Source organism: Oncorhynchus clarkii, chromosome 25, assembly GCF_045791955.1.
Source record: "Oncorhynchus clarkii lewisi isolate Uvic-CL-2024 chromosome 25, UVic_Ocla_1.0, whole genome shotgun sequence".
Taxonomy (NCBI): Eukaryota; Metazoa; Chordata; class Actinopteri; order Salmoniformes; family Salmonidae; genus Oncorhynchus; species Oncorhynchus clarkii.
This window is the reverse complement of record NC_092171.1, coordinates 30684512-30702987: the sequence shown is the minus strand read 5'-3', so window position 1 is coordinate 30702987 and position 18476 is coordinate 30684512. Positions and strand designations below refer to the sequence as shown.

Genomic DNA, 18476 nt, shown 5'->3' with positions numbered 1-18476 from the left:
AAATATTTTAAAACTTTATTAGAAATGAAGAGCTCTGCTTATTTTACATTAAGATACAAAGACTTTGCTCAGGTAATCTTAATACCTTCTTTCCTTCATCCAGGAATCTGTAGATAAACTTAGCTTTTAAGGAAGTACTGTGTTTTTCACAAGTCTATAAGGCATAAAAAATGTCAATGTTCTGAATGCTTCGATGACTCTTCTGTAGGGTTAGTTTCAGACTAATGCTGAAACCCACTGGGTCAGTATATAGTCAGTCTGTGTGCGTGAATGTTTCTACCAACTTGACATAAAAAAAAGGTTTTAATATACCAGTACAAAGATGAGGTATAAAAAAATAATATGTCATTCTTTACAGTTTGTCAAATGTATTTTTCAAATTCATGGTTTTGGAAGCTCTATATACAAAAACAATCATAAGAAACCTCTGGGCTTCACATACATATTCCTTAAGCAACTTTTATTTATTGGTCAGAACTCATGTCGAAATAAGAATAGATGTTTTAAATTATAACAAATACAAGTACCAAGAAACAAAGTGAAGGCCACCAAATTATGGTGTTCCCCAAAAACCATCTAGGGAAGAAAAAAATGTTGAGAAAGTTGAGGGCCCTGTTGAAAATAGGGGAAACATGTACTGCACAGTAGCTACCCAATTGAAACATCACAGTCAAAGTCTGCTTTTAGATGAGCACACAACATTCTTTCAATATCAGAATTTCCCATTGTCCAAACTGTGGAAGGTTCGTGTCTCTATATTGTAAAAAATACTAAAATGTGTCCACTGACAGAATAAATATATTTAACAATGCAAGAAACCTTTTTTACACAAAATTTCAGGGCTAGAAATCTTTCATTAAATAACTTCACTGTTGTGATATATACTTTTTGAAATTTTCCATACTAAAATAAAAACTCTGCAATTACATATAAAAAGACAATACACTCGCAAAGGAAATTAGTCCACTGAAAACATTCTCCTGTGTTCCACTGTAATAAACCTTTTTCTAATAATTTTTTTATTACTTTTCTTAAAAAGAGACCCAAAAATAGTTTTCATAATTTATCTGTGATGACACACTGCAATAAATGGAAGACAACGGCTGCAGTTTTCAGTAAACTACATTCCCTTTTGCAATTGAATTTGTCCCACTTTTCCAAAATAGGGCAATCTGCTGTAACACGTGTACTTTGGCAGTTCTGATGGAGCAAGCGAACATAATTGACCTTTTTGCAAACAATGTCCAAGGTGGTTAAGTGACCATTATTAACATGGTGGTTAAGTGACCATTATTAACATGGGTAGGGACCCTTTACATTGTAGATTACATACATTGTGTATGTCTGGTTCTGCTGATAGACATCATTGATTCATTACTGAATCTAGATTGCTCCCGTTTGAGGAACCAGAGGAGGTTATATCTGTTTCTGACAGAGTAAGAAGAAGAAAAGTGCCATGGACTGTTCAAGGATGGAGAGTGAAGGGGTTTGGCTAGGAGTATCTGGGGTTTGTGGTTTCCTTTACATTCAACTCACGTAGAATCCATTTCCTGACAACACTACAGTAGGTGGACCACAATATCTACAAGGCAGGGAAGTGCAAGAAGTGGGAGTGGCCAAGTGGTGGATGGGATGCGGTAGAAGGGATGGGGGGGGGTGGGGTGAAAGGAGACAGAGGGGGGCAGTCGAGTGCTTTTGGCTGCTGGCTCTGGTGTGTCAGTACGTGGGTATGTCTGAAATGGCACCTCTATGCCCTCTATAGTGGACTACTTTTGAACAGGGCCTCTGGTCATTTAACACTGGCTTCTGGTCAAAAGATTTGTACTTTAAAGGGAATAGGGTGCCATTTCAGACACAACCGTGTCTCCAGGGAGGCAGCGGGATGGTGGGAAAGGGTAGTCGTCATGGGAACCGTGGGGGAGAAGGCGTGTCATCACCTGCACTCGACAGCCACAGTGTTCTGAGTCGGTGAGGCGGAGGAGGGGCTCATCCCAGTGTCTGACGAGCCAGACGATGTTGAAGCTGTGGTGTGGGACACTGGGAGCGAGAGGGAGAGAGCAGGTTAGACAGCCGTATCCATCTTTCATACTCTGCACAATATTGTGGTGAGCAAAGAGACTATGGAAACAAAGCATACCATTACAATGGAGGGGAAGAGAGCAGGTTAGACCGCTGTAAGCACACTAATACTTTGAAGTGCGTGTCAAAATTTGATTAAGGAATCATTCAAAAACAAAAGCATTTCAATACAAAGCTATTCAAGCAGTTTGCTCTGGAACATGACTGAGGACAAGAGTAACATTGGGTCTGAGTTGGGATGGAACAGGAGAAGCCATCCTACCTTCTCTTTCTTTCTTCTTTAACCTCTTCCGCCTCCTGTCTATGGAGGCCACTTCAGACTTGAGTGACATGTAATACTTCCTTATATCCTGTAGTTTGTCTTGTAAGAAGGAAATCCTCTCAGCACTTGTCATGCTGTCCAGTTCATCTGCTCAGAGAGAGACAAAGGTTCTTATTGTAATCGTCTGAGACCATCTGAACAAATACAGTTGAAGTCGGAAGGTTTACATACACCTTAGCCAAATATATTTAAACTCAGTTTTACACCATTCCTGACATTTAATCCTAGTAAAAATTTAAAAGGTGAAAGTGTCTTAGTAAACCACTTTGTTTTAAGAATGTGAAATGTGAGAATAATAGTAGAGAGAATGATTTATTTCAGCTTTTATTTCTTTCTTCACATTCCCAGTGGGTAAGAAGTTTACATACTGAGTGTATTTGGTAGCATTGCCTTTAAATTGTTTAACTTGGGACAACAGTTTTGGGTAGCCTTCCACAAGCTTCCCACAATAAGTTGGGTGAATTTTGGACCATTCCTCCTGACAGAGCTGGTGGAACTGAGTCAGGTTTGTAGGCCTCCTTGTTCGCACACACTTTTTCAGTTCTGCCCACAAATCCACACATTTTCTATGGGATTGAAGTCAGAGCTTTGTGATGGCCACTCCAATACCTGGACTTTGTCCTTAAGCCATTTTGCCACAACTTTGGAAGTATGCTTGGGGTCATTGTCCATTTGGAAGACCCATTTGCAACCAAGCTTTGAGATGTTGCTTCAATATATCCACATAATTTTCCTGCCTGATGATGCCATCTATTTTGTGAAGTGCACCAGTCCCTCCTGCAGCAAAGCACCCCCACAACATGATATTGCCACCCCCGTGCTTCACGGTTGGGATGGTGTTCTTTGGCTTGCAAGCCTCCCCCTTTTCATCCAAACATAACGATGGTCATTATGGCCAAACAGTTCTATTTTTGTTTCATCAGACCAGAGGACATTGCTCCAGAAAGTACGATCTTTGTCTCCATGTGCAGTTACAAACCGTAGTGGCTTTTTATGGCGGCTTTGGAGCAGTGGCTTCTTCCTTGCTGAGCGGCCTTTCAGGTTTTGATATAGGACTCGTTTTACTGTGGATATAGATACTTTTGTACCTGTTTCCTCCAGAATCTTCACAAGGTCCTTTGCTGTTGTTCTGGGATTGATTTGCACTTTTCGCACCAAAGTACATTCACCTCTAGGAGACAGAACGCGTCTCCTTCCTGAGCGGTATGACAGCTGCGTGGTCCCATGGTGTTTATACTTGCGTACTATTGTTTGCACAGATGAACGTGATATGGAAATTGCTCCCAAGGATGAACCAGACTTGTGGAGGTCTACTATTTTTTTTCAGAGGTCTTTTTTCCATGACGTCAAGCAAAGGGGCAGCGAGTTTGAAGGTAGGCCTTGAAATACATCCACAGGTACACCTCCAATTGACTCAAATTATGTCAATTGGCTTTAGAAGCTTCTGATAGGCTATGACATTTTCTGGAATTTTCCAAGCTGTTTAAAGGCACAGTCAACTTGTGACCCACTGGAATTGTGATACAGTGAACTATCAGTGAAATAATCTGCCTGTAAACAATTGTTGGAAAAATTACAAAGTAGATGTCCTAACCGACTGCCAAAACTATAGTTGTTAAGAAATTTGTTAAGAAACAAGTTAATGACTACAACCGAAGTATATGTAAACTTCAGACTTCAACTGTACATACTTTGACCATTCAGCTATAAAGTTATGCGTGCTTTCGAAGCCATTTCATTTACCACAGTAAATATAATATTACGTTTAAGAATATTCACAGAATGTAAGCTAAAATCCAAACCCCAGGGACGGTTTCCCGGACACAGATTAAGCCTAGTTATAAAAACAATGGAGAGTCTACATTGAAGGGGATTTTTTTGTCCAGGACTAGGCTTAGTCTGTCTGGGAAACCGGAGGCTATTGCTAATCTTCAACACCTGAGCTCAGTGTGATAAACAGGGGTGTAATCATTAATACAAACAGTTTCTATTGGATAAATTCAGGTAGGTCCCTCCGTGTTTGGTTGTATAGTGAGTACACCCCTGATTAGTGGTAAGTTCTACTTACTGAGCTGGAAGGTCCACTTGTATGTGCGAGGGGAGGGGAAGGAGGACTGCTTGTGTTTGTGCTTGTCCTTCTCTAACTCCTTACTGTTAGGAGAGACCAACTTCAGGCTTCCTTTAGACATTGAGTGTTTCACTGGAGTCATCTTACAGGAGGGGTCCATAACAGCCAGGTCCTCACTGTCACTGCTGTACTCTGGACACACATTTTAAATCATTTAATTGAACCCATAAATCACCTTACACAGTCAAGAATGATTCAACCATTAACGTTTTTTTTTTAGGTGAGTCAAAGTAGGGCAGGATGGATGCCAAACGACGGCCTGTCATTAATGGAATCAAACTAGGGATATATATATCGGTGAAAATATCAGAATCGGACGATATTAGCCAAAAATGTCAACATCGGCTCGATGTCTAGTTAAACCCCGATGTGCAAAACCGATGTCAAAGCTGACGTGCATACCTACACTACGTAGGTACATAAAGTAATGACAACACATGCAACACAGCATTCCTAACCTAGCCCACAACGTCTGCTGTGTAGATCGAGCAGTCAACAAGTCGAACAGTCATTTGAAAGAGTAAGAACATTTCAGCGAGACAACGCAAAGGCGAAATCAATTAACGCCAAGATAATGGGATTCATTGCCCTTGACAATCAAGTCGTGGCTGATGTTCGCTTTCACGACTTTTCGAGCACCGGTACACACTAGCGTTACCAAGTGCGCTATTTTTCAGATATTGCCCTACTGGAGTTACACAGTAATAGCGTCACTGCTATTAGCTTCACGACTGACGTTTGGACCAGCGATATCAGCCCCATAAGCATGCAGAGTCTGACAGCACAGTGGGTCGTCGAGGATTTCGTACTGAGGAAAGTCGTATTTCATGCTCATGAATGTGCTGGTTGTCATACCACTGCTGCCATTTCGATGGCATTTGAGAACAAGTTTGATACTTGGAAACATTAACACATTCCTAGCTCCATTCGAACAACTGACTGGAGAAATAAGTTCATCAACTTCGTCTGCAGCAGATGTGATACCCCCTGTCATGGCATTGAAACACCTGCTCAACAAAACTGGCAACACAGGCTGTGAACAAGCGATTCGGTGGCATTCTCTTTACAGTGTCGCCACCATGCTCGATGCTATGTAAAAGGACTGCTATATCAAACCATGTGACTTACCTGCTCCATTCTTCTCCATTTTGGACGTTGTGCTTGGCCGTTTCTGGTTGCGCTTCTGCTTCTTTGCAGAACAACTCATATTGCAGTCCATCAACCTTTTCTGACCTAATCATAAAAGGGAGAATATTGAGTATTTTCATTTCAGAGGACAGAGATGTTTCCCCATGAGTGTACAACTAAAACCTTATTTGCAATGAACAAAATATGTATAAAAAGAAACGTGTGAGGGAACTGTTCGCAAGACACATTTTTACATGTACACTACCATTAAAAAGTTTAGGGTCACTTAGAAATGTCCTTGTTTTTGAAAGGGAAGCACATTTTTGTCCATTAAAATAACATCAAATTGATCAGAAATACAGTGTAAACATCATTAATGTTGTTAATGACTATTGTAGCTGGAAAAGGCATATTTATGGAATATCTACATAGGCGTAGAGAGGCCCATTATCAGCAACCATCACTCCTGTGTTCTAATGGCATGTTGTGCAAGCTAATCCAAGTTTATCAGTTTAAAAAGGCTAATTGAGCATTAAAAAACCCTTTTGCAATTATGTTAGCACATCTGAAAATTGTTGTTCTGATTAAAGAAGCAATAAAACTGGCCTTCTTTAGACTAGTCGAGTATCTGGAGCATCAGCATTTGTATGTTCGATTAAAAATAAAATAAAAGATTAAGATGGGCGAAAGAACACAGACACTGGACAGAGGAACTCTGCCTAGAAGGCCAGCATCCCGGAATCGCCTCTTCACTGTTGACATTGAGACTGGTGTTTTGCGGGTACTACATAATGAAGCTGCCAGTTGAGGACTTGTGAGGCGTCTGTTTCTCAAACTACACACTAATGTACTTGTCCTCTTGCGCAGTTGTGCACCGGGGCCTCCCACTCTTTCTATTCTGGTTAGAGCCAGTTTGCGCTGTTCTGTAAATTGAGTAGTACACAGCGTTGTACGAGATCTTCAGTTTCTTGGCAATTCTCCGCATGGAATAACCTTCATTTCTCAGAACAAGAATAGACTGATAAGTTTCAGAAGAAAGAGCTTTGTTTCTTGCCATTTTGAGCCTGTAATCAAACCCACAAATGCTGATGCTCCAGATACTCAACTCATCTAAAGAAGGCCAGTTTTATTGCTTCTTTAAATCAGAACAGTTTTCAGCTGTGCTAACATAATTGCTAAAGGGTTTTCTAATGATCAATTTACCTTTTAAAATTATAAACTTGGATTAGCTAACACAACATGCCACTGGAACACAGGAGTGATGGTTGCTGATAATAGGCCTATATAGATATTCCATTAAAAATCAGCCGTTTCCAGCTACAATAGTCATTTACAACATTAACGATGTCTACACTATTTCTGATCAATTCTATGTTATTTTAAAATGGACAAAAAATTTGCTTTTCTTCCAAAAACAAGGACATTTCTAAGTGACCCCAAACCTTTGAACGGTAGTGTACATTTGAGTCATTTAGCAGACGTTCTTATCCAGAGCGACTTACAGGACCAGTTAAATGGTTAAATGCCTTGCTCAAGGGTACAGAGATTTTGCCTAGTTGGCTTAGGAATTCGAACCAGCGACCTTTCGGTTACTGGCCCAACGCAAGGCTAAATGGATATAGCCTATTCTATGCCAGTCCGTGTGTGACCCACCTCTGTCCTTGGTGTCTCTCTCCTGTAGTGACATGCTGGAGTTGCTAGAGCTGGTGTTGGCTTCAAAGCAGTTGGAGTTGGCCGACTCATTATCACCGAGCCCCTCCTGAGACTCCCCAGCTACGCTGTCAACCTCGATGGTGACGTCGCTCTCACTCTTGGTGCTTATAGACTCATCAGGGCTAGGGGCCGAGGTGGGGGAAAAGACTTGTGGAGGAGCAGCTCCACCGGAGGATGGAGGAGGGTTGTTGTGGGTCTGGGGGTGGTGGGAGGAGGCATTGGATGGAGGGGGAGCATGGACCTTCCCTTGGCTCATCATCATTAGGAGGTCTTCTGCTGAGGTCTTGTCCTTCTCATCCAGGTCATCCAAATCCACCTCGTGGCAGACCAGCGCCTCAGGCCCTATCTGGGGCATCAGCTCCTCCTCTGCTCCATAGTCTGGCTGCTCTGACCTGGGCTGACCTCCTGCAACACCTCCCTCTCCTGGACCTCGACACCGCACCTCCGGAGTGAGGGCAGGCATCTCTGTTTTAACCTCCGGCTCTGTTTTACCCTTCGCTGGCTTTAGACACTCCTCTTCTTTTAGTCCCCCCGACTCCAGCCTCCGCTCTGGAGTTGTGGGCCTCCCGCCCGGCGAGTCATGGGGCCTCCCGCCCGGCGAGTCATGGGGCCTCCCGCCCGGCGAGTCATGGGGCCTCCCGCCCGGCGAGTCATGGGGCCTCCCGCCCGGCGAGTCATGGGGCCTCCCGCCCGGCGAGTCATGGGGCCTCCCGCCCGGCGAGTCATGGGGCCTCCCGCCCGGCGAGTCATGGGGCCTCCCGCCCGGCGAGTCATGGGGCCTCCCGCCCGGCGATGCCATTCTGGCAGTATCCTCCCTCCAGTCTAGACGCACCTTCTTGTCCGGCGTCCTGTGGTCGGTGGCTTTACGCTTGGCCACGCCTCGCTCCTCCCTGCAGATCTCCTCCTCCAGGGCGGAGTCTGTGTCGGAGTCCATGATGGGGAGGTCGGGCATGCTGGGGAGGTGCTCAGCAGGGAGACAGTGAAGGACCACCATGGGCTCATCCTGCCTCTTTAGGGGGCATGGGCTGGGGAACGACTCAGTCTCAGTGTGGTTGGGAGTGGTGGGTATCTCAGAGCCAGTGTTGTTGGTGTTCCTCTCTGGCTCTCTAACGTTACTTCTACGTGTTGCTTTAGGCCTGGGGGATTTCAGGTTAGGGGGGTCTTCCTCCTTGGGTCTGTCGGGTTCAGGGGTCATGGGAGGCGTCTGGGGCTGCTCCTCAGCCTCCACTTTCTCAGGCTCGCTCTCAGGGAGTTTGTTCTCCTGCTGCTGCTGCTCCTTCTCCTTAGGGCTGCTGGGGGGCTGGAGCTGTGCTGCTGCTGCTGCGGCGGCCACTGCCTCTGCTCTTCCTCTCTCCACCCTCAGGTCCTCCTCCTCTTCCTGTTTACGGGCCGTGGCGGGGTCCGTTCTCTCCGCCCATGCAGGCTTCTTCTCCGGCGAATCCTCTGACTCACTGTCCTCTGACGAATTCCCCGACTCATCTAAAAGAAGTAGAAGGGGCACATAAATGGTTAGCTTCAAAAGTCCTGGCTTGAATCGATAAAATAACCATTACTTCCAACACCAAGGCGCAGTTTAAGTGTAGTCCTGGACTCAAAATCAAGCCCAATGCAGAATATCTACTGAAAGGGCTACTTTAGTCCAGGACTAGGTTTAATCTGTGTCTGGTAAAACCCACCTCACTTGGCCAGAAACACCCTCTAATCTTCCTTAAATGTCAACTATCATAGTTCTCATAATTAAAGTAGTGACTACACTATACTGCCTCTGCATTTAGAGGTATGTACCTACCATTGGAGTTGGCATCCCTGTCCGAGTCATACATCCCAGAGGTGGTTCTTGTGCGTCGGCGAGGGGTACCTGTTCACAGACAAATTTAATGAATAAAGTTGTAATGATTGATAATAGGTGCAGATTAAGGTGAGGAGAAAAGAAAGCCATGGTTCAGTATCGAGATGCACCCGTGGAGTCACGTTACATGCTGGTTTAGGTACAGGTCTCGTACCCTCTCCATTGGGCAGGGGTGATGTGTCAGATTTGCTCTTGCTGCTGGAGCGCCCCTCACGGCTGGGGGTCTTGGAGACGCTGCGGTTGGCACTGGGGGGAGTGGTTCTGAGAAGAGGGCGACCTCTCAACCCACCCAGCTTCCCCTGCTTGTCCTTCTCTCCATCCTCTTTGTTCATGACTTTCTTTTTCTGTTTATTTTTTGTTCCGCCCTTGTCGACAGGCCAGATGATCCGATCTGCTTTGACCCACTCATCATACCTATAGAAGGGAAATGAACCCATAAACATTAGAGCTAGACTCACTCATACCTATAGAGGGGAAATGAACCCATAAACATTAGAGCTAGACTCACTCATACCTATAGAGGGGAAATGAACCCATAAACATTAGAGCTAGACTCACTCATACCTATAGAGGGGAAATGAACCCATAAACATTAGAGCTAGACTCACTCATACCTATAGAGGGGAAATGAACCCATAAACATTAGAGCTAGACTTACTCATACCTATAGAGGGGAAATTAACCCATAAACATTAGAGCTAGATTTAAAAGATTTAAGCGTCACAAAAAACGCTTAAGCAGCCCGCCCAAGGGTTGCTATGGCAGGAAAATCCTTGCACGACATTGAATGTTAAAGTAACTTCAAAAACAGAGAAAGGTGGAAAACTAATACCGAAAACACTGCCATGATCAAGACAACAAATCATAAAAACACAAATCCCCATCATCTCTTTCAGGTGGGTGAGAACGGAAGTATGTGTCCATGGGTTACCTGACGTTCCAGCCGTAGTAGTGTACCAGGTAGAGGACATCTCCGGCATCATCGTTCTCAGTTTTCTTGATATTGGCCTCGTATATCTTCTGGGTCTTCCCTCGGCCGTACTTTACCTTCACCTTAGTCCCGGTCACAGAGTCTTCTGAGTCCTCATCCTCAGCCCTGTAGAGAGACATAGATCAAAACAGGGCCAAAGGACAAACCTATGCACAGAAAAGCTTTGCCTGACGACTCATGATCCTGAATTTAGTTCCGCTGCTCTATCGACGATCACTGTCTGTTCCTTGTCTGAAACTGACATCCTAGAATTTGTTTGTGTGACGTCAAAATAAGTGAAGAACAAAACAAATTCAACAGGGATTAACCAAACAGAGTATCAACGTTGATGACATCATTTTGTAGGATGGCTCTGGCCAAACCCATCAGTTTCTAGGACCAAACAAAACGGTCAGAATGTGTTCGCATTCGAGAAGACGTCAGGGAGGGAGGAAAATCCAGGGCCTTGTTTAGTTGACCAACAATCTTGAATGTTGCATATAGAAATGCCATGAATAGAGCCAATGTGATTCCTTATTCTACATGTCAGAGGCATGTTTGATCTACAATGTTCTGTCCTGCTGAACACTCCCCAGACTCACTGTAGAGAAAGAACATTAGTGGGCCAGGCGTTTGGTCCTGAGCAATGTGGATGGGTAGCCAGGCAACAGAAAAGTTGTCCCAAATACCCTTTTAAATATTTTAGTAACCCAACCCATGCTTACTTACGGTGCCCATTCACAAAAATAAAGCTAGCTGCTTATCTTTAGCTGCTCACCCTTGCCTAAAATATCCCTAATCATGACTTGAATCAAAAAGGTGATTGTGTAAATTGTGTAAAAAAAAGCCGTTGTTAGCTAGCCTCCAAAAGTAGGTTACTATCACCATTAACACTGGTTCAAAGCTTCAGAAAATATTCATACCCCTTGACTGATTCCAGTGTTACAGCCTGAATCCAACATGTATTAAATGTATTTATCACCCGTCGACACACACTACCCCAAAGAAGGGAAAACATTGTTTAAATGTTTGCAAATTTATTGAAAATAAAATATCTAATTTACAGAAGTATTCACACCCGAGTCATTACTTAGTAAAAGCACAGCTGTGAGTGTGTGGGTAAGTCTAAGCGCTTCCACACCTGGATTGTGCAACATTTGCCCATTTTTCTTTTCAAAATGCATCAAGCTCTCTCAAATTGGTTGTTGATCTTTGCTAGACAACCATTTCAGGTCTTGTCATAGATTTTAAGTAGATTTAAATCAAAACTGTTACTTGGCGATTCAGGAACATTCAGTATTTTTGGTAAGCAGCTCTAGTGTAGATTTGACCTTGTGTTTTAGGTTATTGTTCTGCTGAAAGGGGAATTTATCTACCAGTGTCTAGAAGAAAGCTGACTGAACCAGGTTTTCCTATAGGATTTGACCTGTGCTTAGAGCCATACGGTTTATATTTTTATCCTGAAAAACTCCCCAGTTGTTAACAATTTCAAGCATACCAAATAACATGATGCAGCCAACACTCTGCTTGAAAATATGGAGAGTGGTACTCAGTAATGTGTTGTATTAGATTTGCCCCAAACATAACACTTTGTATTCAGGACAAAAAGTTAATTGGTTTGCAGTATTACTTATTGCAAACAGGATGCATGTTTTGGAACATCTGCACAGGCTTCCTGCTTTTACCTGTCAATTAGGTTCGTATTGTGGAGTACCTACAATGTTGTTGATCCATCCTCAGTTTTTTCATTTTATTTCACCTTTATTTAACCAGGTAGGCTAGTTGAGAACAAGTTCTTATTTACAACTGCGACCTGGCCAAGATAAAGCAAAGCAGTGTGACAGAAAGTTACACATGGACTAAACAAGCGTACTGTCAATAACACTGTCAATAGAAGAAAAATAAAGTCTATAAAACAGTGTGTGCAAATGACATCAGGAGGTATGGCAATAAATAGCCCATAGTAGCAAAGTAATTACAATTTAGCAGATTAAAACACTGGAGTGATAGATGAGCAGATGATGGTGTGTAAGTAGTGATACTGGTGTGCAAAAGAGCAGCAGAGTAAATACAAACAATATGGGGACGAGGTAGGTAGATTGGGTGGGCTATTTACAGATTGACTATGTACAGCTGCAGCGATCGGTTAGCTGCTCAGATTGTTTTTAAACTTTAAACATCAGCAATCTACAATGAATCCTTTTTAAAATTATGGTTGTAACACAACAACATTTTGAAAATGTCAAGGCGTGTGAATACTTTTTGAGGGCACTGTAGTTGGAGCAGCTGACAGCTTGACAGAACTCTGTTCATAAAGACGCAAACGCTAATTTTCATCAAAACTCTGGGCAGGACACATTGGCTTTACCCTGGTAGGCCAGGCTCCTCAAAGGTTCTCTACAGACTCCTTTTTTGTGATCAAACAAAAGCATCCTGCAGTAACGTCACAAAAGAACCTTGGGCCCCATGTAGAGCCATCACAACGAGGCTCTCAAACGCAGTGAAGAAGCTTTCAGCCAGTACTACTGGCACTACTCCAATTTCACATGATATAAATGGGACTCATTCATTAGTTCACACCGTAGCAAAATGTTTTGCAACAAAAATGTGAGTTTCTTATTGGGTAAGTTAAGCTAGGTCTTCTCTCCCTGTTTTGGTCAGTTTGCATCTTAGTGAATACAGTGAGCTCTGCACGCTACAGCAAAAGAAATTAGCGGTTTCTAAAAATATTAAAATAATGTCTGAGACTATAACAGCATTGATATGGCAGACGAAAATCATAAGGGGAAAAAAAAGTTCTAGTTGGTTTAAGGTCCAAGGCTCTTACAATGGAAAGCAAAAGGTCCTATGTAATTCCGGCTCCCAGATTTCAATTCCTATGGCTACCACTAGATGTCAACAGTCTTCATTCAAGGTTTCAGGCTTGTTTATTGAAAAACGAGCAAGAATTTTGAGTTTTTGTGAAGAGAGCACCGGAACAATATCAGTCTTTCGGCACGTGAGGAAGAGGGCGTGCGCTTTCTAATTGTACTTTTCTATTGAACATACTACTTTCCGTATGAAATATTATAGTTCATTTACATTTTAGGGTACCTGAGGATTGTATAAAAACGTTGTTTGACTTGTTTGGACGAAGTTTAGCGGTAGCTTTTTCGACTCCTTTGTCTGCATGTTGAACGAGTGGATTACTGAAATCGATGGCGCCAACTAAACTGACTTTTTGGAAGATAAAGAAGGATTTTATCTAACAAAACGACCATTCATGTTGTAGCTGGGGCTCTTGGGATTGCAAACAGAGGAAGATCTTCAAAAGTAAGTGATTTATTTAAATCGCCATTTGTGATTTTGTGAAGCCTGTGCTGGTTGAAAAATATGTTGATGTGGGGCGCCGTCATCAGACAATCGCATGGTATGCTTTCCCTGTAAAGCCTATTGTAAATCGGACAATTCAGTTAGATTAACAAGAATGTAAGCTTTTAAATGATATAAGATACTTATGTTCATAAATGTTTAATATTATTTATTTGAATTTCACACCCTCCAATTTCACCAGATGTTGTCGACTGGTGTCCCGCTAGCGGGACGCCTATCCCTAAGAAGTTTTTAATATTACACTGTTATATGTTTCATTAACATTTAACTGTACCCTTCTCCAACTCTCCTCTCGCTGTCCTCATCCTCCACTTCGTCCTCAGACTCTTTATCGGACTCCTCCAGACGTCGGCTGCATCCATTCCCCTGGGTGTCCCCTCCGTCTGACCTGCTGCTCTCTTTTTGACCACCCGTCTCCTCTCCGCTGGTCTCGCCCACACCCAGATCACTCGGCTCCTGCTCTTTGATCTTCTCCAGCTTGACAGGCTCCTTCACCTCAGCTTTGACTGGGGTCACAGTGCACCGTCTCCTCCCCTGAGGGAAAGGATAGAGAAGAGATTAGTGTCTGGAACTCAGGGGAAAAAAAACTATATAGTACAGCACTTTCACACTTTCTCGTAGCATCTTCCTCAAAACGCATTGGATGAAAAGATCAGGGGGGATGAACCCCAGTTCAATTCATTTTGAGAAGGCGAATTGGGAGGAAATCTAAGAGTTCGAAAAAGTAAATCAGCACAAAGGACAAAAGTTGCTTTTGAGAACTCCTAACCCTGGGAGAGGCGATATCTTTGTGGCTCTCTTTGTCACTCTCACTCCCCGACTCAGCCTCCTCCTGGGAAGGCTTGTCCTCTGTGGCTGCAGTAGACTCATTCTGTACGGGTGGTGTTGGGCCCTTGCCAACCTTGTCTTTGTCCTTCACCTTCACCTCAGGGACCTGGGCAGCCTTCTGCTCTGTCTGGGACTGGGAGGACTGGGGCGCTGGACGAGCCTCGTTGTGGTGGATGGTCCTGAACACGATGCAGGCTGAGCGGCAGTACTCCTCAAAGCCATACAGGTACCTACACACACACACACACAGTAAATGTCACTCACCACACACTTCTAAATAATCTTGGTGCAAAAAACTGAAATATCCATCAATCAAATGTATTTATATAGCCGTATAGTAATCCATCCTAGAAGACAGTTTCAATTCATCATGCCAAGACGTTGAGTGCATTTCTCAACATCAACGCAAATGACTCAGCTTCAAAAGAAAGACGCGTCTAGTAAAGAGTGCTTGTCAGTCTGAGTGAAGTGAATCAGCACCTACTTTCTGTAGGCAGTCTTCACATTGTAGGAGGCAGCAGAGTTTAGGATGGGAATGCCCAGGTCCATGTAGATTTGTTTCCACACAGATCCACTTTCAATCTGCAAATAACAACCATCAACGTAACATATGAATAATCATTAATGTTGGCCACGCTATATCAAGAATATCTTCAACAAAACAAACAGGGAGGTAAGTGACACAAAACGCTACCAACATCACTTGATCGAGAAGCAGTCCAAATTGTTAAGTCATTTCAGGCCTATTGTTTTCTATGCCCTCATAACAGCTGACGTGCAGAACACCAGCCAGACAGCCCCATCCATGACCTTCATAGTCCACTAAAAAGCTACATGCTGCAATTCTGCTTATAGAGGCAGAGGAGAGACAAAGCTTGAGAGAACGGGCTGTTCACATTAGATGATGAGACCAGACAGTCTGCCTGCCTGCCACTGCAGTGAGGAGAACTCGGATGAAAGAGGCAGGGGGGTGTTAGCTGTACAGATGATATGCACTCACTTTGTCACAGCCCCCCTGCTGGTAGACTAGCCTGAAGAGCTTGAAGAGGTTCAGATCCTTGTAGCCGAGCACAGGAGGCTTGTTAATTGGTGTCCCTGAGGAGGAGATGTGGAGAAGAGCAGTGAGAAGAAAAGTAGCACATTCTAAATCACAGGAACATCGTTCTTATTTCATATGTTGTCGTTGAATGACTGATAAGGATGCATTGTGTGATAAAAAAAAAACTGCAGTGAAATCAAATGAAGGATGGGGCATTAAGAGCCAGAGCCGGTAAGGTAGTGTGTGTGCGCTTGCAGTAAAGTGCTGTGCGCTGTAAAAGTCATGAAAGATCACCAAAGGGCCCTGGTCAAAAGTAGGGCACTATATAGGAAATATGGTGCTATTTGAGACAGACAGGGAAAACACAGGAAGATAAATGGGACAGGGCTGAAGGCTCACCTCGATCCTCCATGAACTTATACAACTGCTGCAGGAAGTGATCCCTCTCCTCTGGGTCCGCCTCATCCTCAGGCTGCTGGGAAGGTAAACGTAACACTCCTTGGTTAAAATAGGCAAATGAGGCATCAACCGACGATATCTTGTGTTAGTCATTAACTGTCAGCGACTGTGCTGTTATTCTGACAAGGTCTCTCGACAAACATATTTTAGTCCTAAATACAAATAATTTGATAAAATAAAAAGGTAAAGTTTTTAAAGAGACAGAAGACATGAAAAGCTGTGCGTAGACAAGAAGGCATGGAAGTAAAAACCAATCAGTCCTGACATAGCTACATTCCTGTAGAGTTAGCAATGCTATTATTTACATAAGCATTTATATAAGCATTTGTATTGAGCTCAGGTGCACTCTGTTTCCATTGATCATCCTTGAGATGTTTCTACAACTTGATTGGAGTCCACCTGAGGTAAATTCAATTGATTGGACATGATTTGGAAAGGGCACACACCTGTCTATATAAGGTCCCTCAGTTGACAGTACATGTCAGAGCAAAAACCAAGCCATGAGGTCGAAGGAATTGTCCGTAGAGCGCCGAGACAGGAATATGCCGAGGTACGGATCCAGTGAAGGGTTGCAAAACATTTATACAGGATTGAAGGTCCAAGAACAGTGGCCTTCATCATTCTTAAATGGAAGAAGTTATGGACCCCCAAGAGTATTCCTTAGAGCTTGCCGCCCGGACAAACTGAGCAATCGAGGGAGAAGAGTCTTGGTCAGGGAGATGACCAAGAATCCGATGGTCACTCTGACAGAGCTCTAGAGTTCCTTTGTGGAGATCTAAAAACCTTCCAGAAGGACAACCATCTCTGCAGCACTCCACCAATCAGGCTTTTATGGTAGAGTGGCCAGATGGAAGCCACGCCTCAGTAAAAAAGGCAGATAACAGCTCGCTTGGAGTCTGCCAAAATGTACCTAAAGGACTCAGACCATGAGAAACAAGAGTCTCTGGCCTGATGAAACAAAGATTGAAACAAACTACTTCGACTGAATACCAAGCGTCACGTCTGGAGAACACCGTAGGGATGGTGCCAGGTTAAGCATGGTGGTGCAGCATCATGCTGTGGGGACATTTTTTTTTATCGGCTGGGACTGAAAGACTAGTGAGGATCGAGGCAAAGATGAACGGAGCAAAGTACAGAGAGATCCTTGATGAAAACATGCACCAGAGCACACAGGAGCTCAGACTGGAGCGGAGGCTAACCTTCCAACAGGACAATGACCCTAAGCAAACAGCCAAGACAACGCAGGACTGGCTTCGGGACAAGTCTCTGAATGTCCTTGAGTGGCCCAGCCAGAGGTCAGACTTGAACCCTAACAAACATCTCTGGAGAGACCTGAAAATAGCTGTGAAGCGATGCTCCCCATCCACCTGAGAAGACCTTGAGAGGATCTGCAGAGAAGAATGGGAGAAACTCACCAAATACAGGTGCCAAGCTTGTAGCATCATATACCCAAGAAGACTAGAGGATGTAATTGCGGCCAAAAGGTGCTTTAACTTTTTATGGCTGCAGGGGCAGTATTGAGTAGCGTGGATGAAAAGGTGCCCATTGTAAACGGCCAGCTCCTAAGTCTCAGTTGCTAATATATGCATATTATTATTAGTATTGGATAGAAAACATCTGAAGTTTCTAAAACTGTTTGAATTATGTCTGAGTATAACAGAACTCATATTGCAGGCAAAAACTTGAGAAATTCCACTTCCTGTTTGTATTTTTTCTGGGGGTGGCAGATTTTCAACCAAGCTCTTATTGAAATTACAGCAAGATATGGATGAGTTCTCACTTCCACTAGATGTCAACAGTCAATAGAACTTTGTCTGATGACTAATGTGAAGGGGGGGTCGAATGAGACAGGAAATAGTCACCACTGCCACGAGTTGACCAAGCTTTCACCATGCGCGTTCACAGGGGAAGGACCTGCGTTCCACCGGTCATCTGAAGTCATTCTAATTCTCCGGTTGGAACGTTATTCAAGATATGTAAACAACATTCTAAAGATTGATTCAGTACATCGTTTGACATGTTTCTACTGACTGTTACAGAACTTTTGGACATTGTCATGTTATAGTGGACGCACTTTGACTTTGGAATTGTTTACCAAACGCGATAACCAAAGTAGCTAATTGGACATAAATAAGACATTTTCAAACAAATCAAGCATTTATTGTGGACCTGGGATTCCTAGGACTGCATTCTGATGAAGTTCATCAAAGGTAAGGAAACATTTATGTATTTTCTGGTTTCTGTTGACTCCAACATGGAGGCTAATTTTTCTATTGTTCTGAGCGCCGTCTCAGATTAATGCATGGGTTTCTTTTTCCGTAAAGTTTTTTTGAAATCTGACACAGCGGTTTCATTAAGGAGAGGTATATCTATAATTCCATGTGTATAACTTCTATTATCATCTACATTTATGATGAGTATTTCTGTTGAAACGATGTGGCTATGCAAAATCACTTGATGTTTTTGGAACTAGTGAATGGAATGCTCCAATGTAAACTAGATTTTCTGATATAAATATGAACTTTATCAAACAAAACATGCATGTATTGTGTAACATGAAGTCCTATGAGTGTCATCTGATGAAGATAA

General features: G+C 43.3%; 1 protein-coding gene across 3 annotated transcripts in view; it reads right to left on the bottom strand.

Moving 5' to 3' along the window:
* Position 1: 1 nt before the first annotated feature.
* LOC139384202 (AT-rich interactive domain-containing protein 4A-like) overlaps positions 2-18476 on the bottom strand; it is a 48865-nt gene continuing 30390 nt past the window's right edge. Inside the window, exons 12-24 of one of the 3 annotated variants that reach the window (XM_071128930.1) lie at positions 15828-15903; positions 15390-15484; positions 14874-14971; positions 14331-14619; positions 13836-14095; positions 10151-10315; positions 9374-9633; positions 9160-9228; positions 7311-8849; positions 5658-5762; positions 4470-4661; positions 2342-2488; positions 2-2037 (exon numbers count right to left, since the gene is read on the bottom strand). In XM_071128930.1, the coding sequence (XP_070985031.1) occupies positions 1934-2037; positions 2342-2488; positions 4470-4661; positions 5658-5762; positions 7311-8849; positions 9160-9228; positions 9374-9633; positions 10151-10315; positions 13836-14095; positions 14331-14619; positions 14874-14971; positions 15390-15484; positions 15828-15903 (3399 nt within the window). In that variant the 3' untranslated portion in view covers positions 2-1933. The remainder of the gene's footprint in view (positions 2038-2341; positions 2489-4469; positions 4662-5657; positions 5763-7310; positions 8850-9159; positions 9229-9373; positions 9634-10150; positions 10316-13835; positions 14096-14330; positions 14620-14873; positions 14972-15389; positions 15485-15827; positions 15904-18476) is intronic. The other 2 variants (XM_071128932.1, XM_071128931.1) reach the window with 2 other exon arrangements.